The sequence below is a fragment of the Delphinapterus leucas genome, chromosome 11 (genome assembly GCF_059928025.1).
Source record: "Delphinapterus leucas isolate spDelLeu-1000000601 "Yukka" chromosome 11, BTC_Dleu_Yukka2, whole genome shotgun sequence".
Lineage (NCBI taxonomy): Eukaryota > Metazoa > Chordata > Mammalia > Artiodactyla > Monodontidae > Delphinapterus > Delphinapterus leucas.
This window is the reverse complement of record NC_143139.1, coordinates 6346637-6358261: the sequence shown is the minus strand read 5'-3', so window position 1 is coordinate 6358261 and position 11625 is coordinate 6346637. Positions and strand designations below refer to the sequence as shown.

The window sequence follows — 11625 nt, the reverse complement described above, 5'->3', positions numbered from 1 at the left end:
AGCCAGGTCATATTACTTATACCCGGGGGATGAATGTTTCCTTGTTATGCCAACAAAACCCGGAGCCTCTCTGCTGGGATGAATAATGGCTTGTTTAATGGCACACAGATTTTCGGGTTTTTTTTTTTTTCTAGCTTTTCAGAGGGCAGGACTGCTGGAGTCTGGGGCTCAGGGTGCAGACCTAGTAACAAAAAGCGCCCAGCTATAGATGCTCAAATAATCGGCGTTAATTTGCAGGTAACTCTACTACACAATGAATGTTTGAGAAAGATCCTTAGGTCACTTTTAAAAAAACATTTTTAATTCTGGGGAATGTCAGCAAGGGCTGAACCTTACACAGGGATCCTGTTTATGTCCTGTAGTCCTGTCTGCAACGTGGAGCCCACGGCTCCAGGAGGCTGGATTTAGGCTGCAGCTGGTCCATGCAATGGTCTTTCTAATTAGAAAAAAGGCACCCCTTTCTCAAGACACTTTACCATCACCTGCTGGGAAATTGCCATAGTAAACGTTATAAATGTACCTAGAATGTAGTACACACGTATGCTGTCTATCATGGGAACTGTAGCTTTGGGTGTGTTGCCACTGCACTGTGTGACTTGCAGAGCTATACTTGATGGCCATGAACTTTGCCTCGCTTCCACTGGGAGGTGTCGTCGCTGCAACCCTGCTCCTCCTTAGGATAAGCTCCTCCAGAGTGGAGGGCCGTCTCCTGCTTCTGCTGCTCACATCTGAACATGAGGCCACCTCTGTTACCGAACTCAGGTCTGGCTGCTGGCTGCTCGCTGCTTGAAAGTCAATACTCAGGAGGCAAGTGCTGGTAGAAACGGAAATGTTGCTCTAATCCGAAAGCCGGCAATCTGGGGAGAAGGCGGACTCGTGTCCCAGAATCGACACCAAAGGTTTTGCTTGGCCATGAAAGTTTTTAAAGGGAAAAAGGGGAAGTAATTTCAGTGAATCATTGAGATAGAGGGTCAGATTCATCGCCAGCCACTGCGTGCAGGCTTGTCGACTCTTTGTCATCTTTCTTTGAGATGTTATATTGTTCACACAGTTTGTGAGATTACTGAAGGGGAAACTGGGGAAAAGATCTGGTCCCCTGTTAATCACTTATTCTTTGTGTCTATTTCTTTGATCTAAGGAAAGAACAAACAGATTAAGTAAGGAATTGTGTGATCAAAAGATTTGAAAGGTGTGCTTGGGTTGGAGGTTAGTGAAAATGTAGCTTTGCTAATGGGACAGTACAAAAGGGGCCTCCTGCAGAGACCTCGTCCTGCAAAAAGCTGCTTATACTCTCCTGCCCCTGGCCCACTGAGTCCTCTCCATATCCCTCCTCAGAATTGGTTCTCAAGACGACTAGTCTTTCTTTTCATCAATGTTAGGAATCTCAGACTCATAATAACTCAGAGTGGTATGAGATTCCAGAAGCTATCTAGTCCAGTCCCCTGCCCATGTATATTCAGATAGGCAGGTGGTACTGTAACCTGGACTTTAAGACTCAAGTCTCTGAGACATCCTTGCTGGGCTCTTGCCAGCTGTTGTGCAGAGCTCAACCCTATGCAGCCCTTCTTGGCTCCCTGAGGAGAAGTCACCCCTTTCTTTTACCCCCAGTTGAAGATGAAGACCTCCCTCGGTGCCCTTGAATACTGGAGAAGCCAGATGCTTGCAGTCTGGTTTTTCTAGGTCCTATTCAGGACTTCGCGTCCAGTGGTACTCCCATCAGTCACCTAACAGTCCCAGGTTGGCTGTTTTCCACTGGCTCTGAATTTGACGTTTATTTGGGGAACACAATCCTTCCTCTTGTTCTGTTGCTGTTCATGTCTGCACATTTTCTCCCCCTCTCCTCCTCCTCTGAAAGTCTGCTGTTCACCTGTAATTCCTCTTCCCCCCAGGAAGTCACCTGTCCCCGCTGGAGCTAACATTTGTAAATACTCATGTTTACTTTGAATGACGGTAACATGTCCCCTCCACGGCACAGAGAGGCACACGAAATACCCATTCTGTTGGGGACAACGCAATTCACTCTTCACATCCTCGTGAAATATTGCCCACGCCTTTTTTTTGCAAAGTTCGTACCCAGCCCTTTCTCCTGTTTCTGCCCACAGTCGCCCTGGAAGGAGGCTCACAGGCCTGGAGGGAGGTGATTTGGTAGGAGAGGGGCTAAGTGCCCTGGCAGAGCTGGGGGCTTACTGACCACATCCACTCCTGGCCTCCTGCTTTCACTTAATTGGCCTGGAATAGACTTTTCTTGGAGACTGGGAAGAACTTTGTTACGTTCGTTTGCTTGGTAGGATAGCTGTGATTCATAGAGAGACCAGTTGTGTGAGAGTCTGGTCCAGGGAAGGTCAGTAGATCTCAAGAAGAGATCCTTGTAACCCAGGAGCCCCAGAGGAGTTAGCTGTCAGGTAACCTGAGGTGGTTTGCAGATGGTGCCCACCCACTGTGTCCTAGTGATGCTTACATCCGAGTTGGGGTTTGAACACAAGTACACACACACAGGTACACACACACACATACACATACACAGGCATGCACATACACACGCATACACATATACACACGCAATACACATACATACATACACACGTACACACATACACAGGCACACACGCACATACACACACATATGCACACACACACACATACACATATGCACACACACACAGATGCACACACACACACACATTCCCCTTTTTTCAGAGTGAGAGCTCCTCTCTCAAGTCCTCCGTAGGCTAAAGAATGAGGGTTTATTTTGGGTACTTTGCCGAAACCCGCGAGTCCGGGGCGCGGGCCCTGGTTTGGCTTGCTTTGCTGTGTCCTCACGTAGCTGCGTCCCTGCTCTGCAGTTCAGTGTCCCCTCTGAAGACAAGTAGAGCTCTGCCCAACACTGATGGAACAAGCACCCTTTTCCTTTCCAGCAAATTCCCTCACCCACCTGAGTGCAGGGCGGCAGAAGGGGCAGTGAGCCCCTGGGCTTGTGGTGGGACAGTGACCTTGGCCACTCTGCCTTTGGGGGTCTAGCCTCATGGCAGAGATCAGGGGCTGCCACAGGGTTTCAGCATTTCCCTCAGATTAAACAGATGCAAATGCATCCCTAACCCATCAGCCTCAAAATCCTTGCATGAAACGTTTCCTAAGTGGCTTTTCTTTCCCTCCTCCTCCCCCGCGGCGAGGCCAGGAATCTCAGCACGTATTTATTGAGATGTTCTGTATCTTAACTCTGTGCAAGTCAGATTTGCAGTCTCACTCAGAGACAAGACACACAGGAGATATTGACACAAACAACACATGACAGAGAACAACACGAATGCCATTTTGGGTTAGTAAAGGGTGAAGTGGTGCAGCAGCTCTTATCACACAGCTGGTTATCCTTCCTGACCCGGAGCAGGATGGGTGGAGCTGTTCCAGCCCCAGAGCTTGGACAAACCCCAAAGTGGGAACCGGGGGCGGGAACTCGGCCCTTGTCCTCCCAGCCAGCTGGTCCTGCCCTGATCCCTACTCAGATGCTGCCCAGGAGAACAGGGTGAAGGGGGAGAAGGGTCCTTTGGAGGACTCTGTGGCCATCTCCCTTGGCACTGGGGACTTCGGTGACATATCCAGTTACCCTACTTCTCAAGAGGGCTGAACACCAAGTATCTCAGAGAGAGGAATGTTCAGCTCCACAAAACCCTCCAGTTAGTGGAAATCATGGGGTCTTTTCGAGCCAGATCTTGGAATGTGGGTGGGAATCCCAGGCCAGGCAGAAGTATAATTAGAATCAGCAACCTTCCCCCATCCATCCTTACAGGCTGACCAATGAGAAACTGTGCCCTGCCACAGGGGTGAATTCCTGAGCCCACAGCTTTGGACCGGTTTAGGCCCAGGCGCCTCTGGACCTCCTCCAGGGACAGCCGTGGGACACCCACCCCAGGGCCTGGCTGAACAATCTTGCACTTTATATATTAGCCTCCCCTTTCTTTGTTCACTTCAGACCTAGGAATGCCCCCCTCCCTTCTCCTTCCTCAGCTGTTTGGGAACCAACACAATAGCTAAGCTCCAGATCTCTTGCTGCTGTTTCCTCTCCTCGAGCCCCCATTCCCCTCCCATCTGCCCTTGGGGAGATGTGCTGCTTTTCTCTCCCTCTCCCTTGAATCGGCTTGGCATCTCCAGGGAGGAGGCCTGGTCTTCTCTAATGAACTGAAAATGTGATTAAGTTGGGCTCCAGTTGGGTCTGCACAGCCCCCCAGGCAGGGTGAGGTCATGGCTTCATGGAGCTGGGCTGGCGCTCTCTCGCCAGCCCCTGGCACCCCAGACGAGAGGAGCAGGAAGAGAGAAGTAGCTGATGCTGGGCATCGGAGCCGGGGAGATGCTGGAAGTGAATTAGCTGACCCTCTCTGTTCTCCCTGCCAGAATGGTTTACCAGGGGGCTGAGGGGAAGCCATTTTCGAGCTGTTCAGCTAGTATTGACAATAGGCCAATGATAATAGTCACAGGCACTCGACTGCCCTCCCTCTGTAATGTCATTTAGTTTTATTTTGCAGCCAGGTCTAAGGCAGGAATTGCTGTCTGTGTTAGTTAGGACTAGATTCTCCTGTGCCAGGACACCTGAAGTAGAAACAGCTTACACAGTATAGACGTGTATTTCTCTCTCCTTGTCAAGGAGTTCAGCTTATGTGTCAGCATCATGACGACGTCCCAGTGTAGGAAGAGACGCCTTGAAAGAAGCACACTCTCCTTTGGAGGCTGCTTCCAGGGAGTTGCACATGACACTCCTGCTTATGTCCCGGGGTGGGGGTGGGGGTGGGGGTGGGGGTGGGGGTGGGACAAAGCTTAGTCTTATGGCCACTCCCAGATGCAAGGGAGGCTGAGAAATGGGATCTTTATTCCCAGGGGCTATGTGCCCAGGGCAAGATTGACAACCGAGGGTTTTCTGACTAAGAGAGAAGGGAGGAATAGATCCTGGGCAACTTTCGATGTCTTCCATAATCTCACTCTTTTAAGGGTGAGGAAATCAAGGTGCAGAGAGGGGAGATGATTTTCCTGAAGTCACACGTTTTGTTAGTGATGTGGTTGGTGCTTCTAAAGCCTGTACTCTATCCACTGTACTACACGGTCTTCTCATCTGATTGATAGGAAACAAGGTGGGGAGGGTGGGGGCATCGGGAACGTGGAAAACCAGGTAAACTGTGGTTGGGTGGCAGTGATCTCAGGTGGCCTTGGCCTGCAGTGGCTTGAAGCAGGGTTTCAGTTCCCGGCCTGAGACTGAAGTCAGGCCGTGGCAGTGAGAGCGCCGAAACCTAGACACTAGACCACCAGGGACCAGTGGCCAGTGACAAGGCCCTGGCCTGTCAGCTGTGTAGAAATGAATTTCCACATAGAGATGGAAAGCAGTGAAACAAGTGAAGTGTTTATTAGGAGGAAAAAGTGTACGTGTGGATAGACACACGGGCGGGCTCAGAGAGAGAGTCTTGCCTTTGTGGCAGTTTGAATCACTTTTTTTTTTTTTTTTAATAATTTATTTATTTATGGCTGCGTTGGGTCTTCGTTGCTGCTTGCAGTCTTTCTCTAGTTGCAGAGAGCGGGGGCTACTCTTCGTTGTGGTGCGCGGGCTTCTCACTGCGGTGGCTTCTCTTGTTGCGGAGCATGGGCTCTAGGTGCGTGGGCTCTAGTAGTTGTGGCCCACGGACTTAGTTGCTCCACGGCATGTGGGATCTTCCCGGATCAGGGATTGAACCTGTGTCTCCTGCATTGGCAGGCGGATTCTTAACCACTCTGCCACCAGGGAAGCCCTGAACCACTTTTATGGGACATTTCTTCAGGGTTTCCTTTGGCCAATCATCTTGCTTTGCCTGGTTTTCTGAGTGCGTATTTGGTTTATCTTAGGGTCCTCCCCTGTGTGCGCACGCATCTCTTAGCCAGGATGGATTCTAGCGAAGAGGCTTATGGGTAGGTTGACATCACTTACTACAGGGTGGCACCTCCTTCCTTTTTGACCGCCAGGAGCCTTTCTGCACATGCATAGTCTGGAAGGTCTCCTTGACCTCGAGAATGAGAAATATGTGGTCTCTTATCTGTGCAGGGCTTAGCTTCTCCTCCCTCCTGCTATCTTGGAGATCTGCCCACAGGGTACGAACTCCAGAGCCTCAGCCTGGGGCCCATCTGTACAGCCACTGGCAAACTAAATCGGCTGAGAGCCCTTGACACTCTTGAAAATGATTGAGAACCTCAAAGAGTCTGTTTATCTGGCTTATATCTGTTGATATTTGCCATATTAGATATTAAAATGGAAAATTTTAAACATATTAATTCATTAAAAAATGAGAAACATTATACTTAACATGAATACCATCATTTGAATAAAAATAGCTATAAATTCAAAACCAAACAAATAGTTTGGGGAGAAGAATGGCATCGTTTCACGGTTTTGCAAATCCCATTACTGTCTGGCTTGAGAGAAATCAGCTGGATTCTCTCATCCTGTCTGCAGTCAGCCTGTTGTGATACCACACATCATGTAGCCTCTGGAAAATTCCACTGTGCATTTGAGAAAGAATGAGAGCATCAAGGTCAGATAACATCTTACTGTTGTCAGGAAAATAGTTTTGACCTTGTGGATTTCTGAAAGAATCTTGGGAGTCTGTAGGGGGTCCCTGGACCACACTTAGAGAACTGAGGACCTACTGAATTCTTTACTCTTTCCTTGCTTCATGTCCCAAATCTGGAAGGCTGTATGCAGCCTTTCTCTGAGGCTTGTGTTCTTTGAAGGGGTCTTCGGGCCTCTGAAGGGCCCGTGAGTGGGAGTGGATGACGTGGTGGTCTCTGAAACAGGTCTCTTTCTTGGCTGATGGAAAGTGCAGACCACCATGGAGGGGAGGAGGGGTTTGGTCTGCCTGTCCTTAAAGCCGGGAGATGGGTGGAGACTCTGTGGAGGACTGTCCGGCCAGGGGTTCTATAGGTCAGTGGCCCTGGGTGGGTGGTGAGAAGCGAGAGGAAGCTGCCCAGCTACCCAGCAGCCTGTGTCCCTCTGGCCCACCCAACACTGCCGTGCATGACTGTGCCCGACTCCCACAGACGACGGGGCGCAGGAGACAAGCCTACATCGTGGATGGCTTGGGATCCAGGCATGGGAACCCAGGCCTGCTCACCAAACCCTGCAGTGGATGGAGTGGCCTGGGATGAATCAGAGAAACGCACCTCCGAGTGCTTTACTCGGGGAATAACAAACAGAGGGTCTGGAGGCACGAGCTTAGGAGAAAATAGAAACTGATTCAAGGAGAGTCCGTAAGGTTGGGGCTGTGACAGGGGCCAGAACTAGCTGCTAAGAGAAGCTGAGGCCACTGACCTATTAGAACCGTGTCCCAGGGGCAGCCATGCCTTTCTTTCCCGGGGGGTCTGTTGGCAACACCGGGTTTGGCTCAACCGTACTTACTCTGTTTCTCCACCTGCCTGAACCTGGCTATCAGCCTTGCCTGGTGTGGCCTCCCTTCTGCCCTGAAACCAAATCCTGTGTAGCGTGCAGAGCCTGGTTCAGACTGTGCATCCTTCCCTGGTACCCCGGCTGCAGGCTCCTTCCTGCTGCGATTGGCCGCACCACTGGGAAGACAGCCTTAAATTGAGACCGCGTCTTCTGGCTGTTATGTAACCTTCCCAGGAAACACCTGGTGCAGTAGATCAGCTCCCTGAGAACAGGAGGGTATGGCTTTCTCATTGTTGTGTTCATGACTGTTGATCCAGCACTTTCTTATTGCCTGGTATGTGCGTCTTGGGGATACACATACTGGGGATACACTCCTGTCTTTGAAAAGCCTGCAGGGAAATGGGTAAGATGGCCCCAGAAATCAGGCAAGAGTAGATGCACCCAGAGGCCCGTGGGAGCATCTAACTCCGGGACCAAGTCTGCTTGCTTTCTATTGTGGGCCTTGCCTGGCACAATGCCTGGACATAGTAGGTGTGCAAGAAATTGAATGAGACATTGGGGTGCGTTCAGGAACCCATCAGTAATGTGGGACATGGGGAGGGGGAGGGGTGAGCCAGGGCGGGAGGCTGGGCTCAGACCATGGAAGGCCAGGCCTCCCTGCCTCCCTCACGTGCTGGAACTTTGCCCTCCAGGATGGGGTGGGACTTAGTCACACTTACCTTTTCTATTGACCACATGGCCGGTGCTTGCTGAGCAGAGGTTTGTTCACTGCCTGCTGGTCCGTGTCTCTTCACTGGCTCTGAAAGGACATCATAGCTCCATCTTGGACTTGGGTCCATGGAGATGTCCTGTCTCGGGACCTGGTTTGGCAGGGCTGCCTGTGGTGGATCAGGGAAGAGATCTCTGGGAGGCAGAGATGGCAGGCTAGGTGTGTCACCCTCTGCCACTGCGGGGTGAGGCCGGATGGGCTGCAGGGGCTGGTAGACCTCTGGAGGTCCTCCCTGACCTTCACACTGTGGTCACCCTAGTGACCAAGCTCAGGCCGGGGCTGACCAGAGGAAGGATGGAAAGACAGACTTTTCCTAGAAAACAGCCTTCTTGCTAAGGCTTTCTGTAAACCATTTAATACCTCCAGGGACCTCCTGGGAAATGTGCTGGAGTACTGTTCCCACTTTTCCTTTGAGCAGGGAAAAGACAAAGGTGGGCCAGCTGGAGACGGGCCATGCTGGACTCTGCACCCCCCGGCTCTCAAAGGGAGAGGGGGTGCCTGGACTCCTGGTTCTGTGTCCACCGAGGTGCCTGGTGCCTGTGCCTGCGAGAGCTGGTCCTGTGGTGCAGGGATGGCTCTAAGCCACTGTCCTACAGCCCAGTCAGCCACTGTTCTGACGCTAAACCTGATGGCAGGAAGGACAGTGGAAGGACTCTCTTTGGTGGCCAGGATGTCGATGCCGATGACGATACGGGTTCACCATTTCTTAGGCTAACCTTTTACGTGCATTATTCCATTTGGTCTTCATTTCAGTCTTTTCAGATAGGCACTGTTATTATTGTCCCATCCACAGAGGAGGCGGGGTTGAGTAAACAGCCAGGGTCACACAGCCAGCACACGGAAGAGGCAGAAGCTGGGCCTGGGGCTGTGAAGTCCCAGCAGGTCCCGGGCAGGACCCTCCCTGGCATTGTATTCAGAAACCTCAGCTTCCCCCGTGTGAAGCGCTCAGGTGGCAAATGGAAGGATGCTTGTCATCACCCGAGGCCTCTGTGACATGGGACCCACGGCAGCCGTCTTTGTTCATCGGCTGCTTGCTCGGCGCCAGGCTCCATGTGTCCACCTGTGAGACAGTGTCTGTGGTTGGTATTCCCGTCTCACTCCAGGACGCCCTTCTCCTATGAGGGACGAGGCTTGCCTCCCTCCCCGCCGTTAGGCAGTGGCAGAGCTGGGCTTTAGCCTCTGCTTTTTCTCAGCCACGCAGGGAGGTAGCTCAGAAGGGTGGGGCCGTGGAGAGAGGGAGAGCTGCTCTCAGCCACGGCTCCCGACATGCAGAGCTGCCAGTTGTCCTGCCCACAAACCTGCCTGCTGCAGCAGCTTTGCAGTTCAGCAGTCCGCGCAGCTGCTGCTTTTCTGAGGTGTACAGGGAAACAGCTATGCCCAGCTGCTTGGGCCAACTGGCCCTGGAGCTCCCCGGGTCCACCCCAGGGCCTGCAGCGATCAGGGGCCTGGTTCTGATGGCAGACTGTGTAGGCTGGGCAGGGATAAGACACAGGTTTCCCTAGGACCGCAGCATGGCCCTGGTGCTTCCCCAGGTGGGTCTTCTGGGTGTTGAGTGTTGAGCACTGGATCAGGTTTCTATTCCTCCAGAGGCCACAGGCCTGGCTCCTCCTGGCTCTTGATTTACACAGCTTTGCTCTGACCATCCCTTGTACAGTTTGAGCAGATTGGATTTCCCTCTTCTCAAAACTGGTCACTTCTTTCCTTCTTTTACTGTCCCCTTTACGAAAGCCAATTTGCTCGGATTTACCCTCCAGGGCTCAGCCCTTCCTTCAGATGCTCTCGTACTCCTTTCATTTTAGCTGAAGTCCTTTCACAAACAGCTGGCTTCCATTCATTTGGAGAGCATGTCTGTGCATGAAAGGAATTATGCACCCAGTGGGGATCACTAATAGCAACAATACTGTGTTGTGTTAAATCTAAGACAAAGTGTGATGTCGATTGTAAGATGCACCCAATTTCAGAGATATTACATAATGAAAAAATGTGCATTTAAATTACTAAAAGCACAGGGCTTCCCCGGTGGTGCAGTGGTTGAGAATCCACCTGCCAATGCAGGGGACATGGGTTCGAGCCCTGGTCCGGGAAGATCCCGCATGCCGTGGAGCAACTAAGCCCGTGTGCCACAACTACTGAGCCTGTGCTCTAGAGCCCGCAAGCCACAACTACTGAGCCCACGAGCCACAACTACTGAGCCCACGAGCCACAACTACTGAGCCCGCATGCCGCAACTACTGAAGCCCACGTGCTGCAACTACTGAAGCCCACGCACCTAGAGCCCATGCTCTGCAACAAGAGAAGCCACCGCAATGAGAAACCCACGCACTGCAACGAAGAGTAGCCCCCACTTGCCGCAACTAGCAAAAGCCTGTGCACAGTTACGAAGACCCAACACAGCCAAAAATAAATAAATAAATAAATAAATGAGTGACCAAAACACAGAATGCAGAGATGCTCACAAATACGGTGTATGGGGAGGGTTTTGTGCTAACGTGTGTCCAGGAGTCGTCAGTGAGAACCATTTCAAACCTGCCTGTGTCGTGGGGTCGAGGTTGGCAACCAAGTGATAAAACCCAGGAAGAGTCCTTGCCTGGCAGCGCCCTGGCACACATCATAGAGTCCTGGCGTGTTTTTGCTGATGGGAACTGGTCCAGTCTTGTCCCAGGAATCCTCTGGGGAAGGTTTGCTCAACTCCATCCCTGACACACCGAGTTTAAATCTCTGTGGATGAGGCCCGGGAAGCTCCACTTTATAAAACTCCTTGTGGCACCTCCTCATCTCTGGTGGAGGAACCAAGGTCAGGGAGGGGAGGGGACCGGGGCGTGCGGAGTAGATGCTGACTGGCCTTCCTGGTCTCTGAGCCACGTGGCCTCCATGAGAACTTCAGGTTCAGCTCCTTTCATGAGTGTCCCTCTGCTCTTTCCCTTCAGAGGACACTGCCTTCCAGTGGAGGTCAGGGCCCTGGCCTCTGCATTTCCAGGGTTCAGTCTAGGAGGTCGCCCTGGTCTCGGGCTGCCCCACCAAGCAGGGGTCCGACAGTGTTCCACTGACTGGACTGTTTCGTTTGACAGATGTTGACAAGCACCTACTAGGTGTGAGCGAGCATGCTTGGGTTTCCGGGCAGGGTGGGTCTCCAAGCACCAAGGTCAGGGGATGCCAGACTGCGTGGGTGGCGCCCTCGCTGAGGTGGCCTCTCCCTCCTGCAGGGCCTGTGGGAGCAGTGCCAGCTTCTGAAGAGTGCCTCGGTGTTCGCCCGCTGCCACCCCCTGGTGGACCCCGAGCCTTTCGTGGCCCTGTGTGAGAGGATGCTGTGCACGTGTGACCAGGGGCTGCTGTGCCCCTGCCCTGTGCTCCTGGAGTACGCCCGGGCCTGCGCCCAGCAGGGGATGCTGCTGTATGGCTGGACGGACCACAGCTCCTGCCGTGAGTCAGCATGGGACCCCCACCGGGGGGGGTGAGCTGTGTC

The 11625-nt window shown here is 52.4% G+C and overlaps 1 protein-coding gene across 1 annotated transcript in view; it reads left to right on the top strand.

Annotated features, from left to right (window-relative positions):
• VWF (von Willebrand factor) overlaps positions 1 to 11625 on the top strand; it is a 135936-nt gene that overhangs the window by 24697 nt on the left and 99614 nt on the right. The window contains exon 6 of the mRNA XM_022577360.3: positions 11366 to 11582. Coding sequence (XP_022433068.2) covers positions 11366 to 11582 — 217 coding nt within the window. The remainder of the gene's footprint in view (positions 1 to 11365; positions 11583 to 11625) is intronic.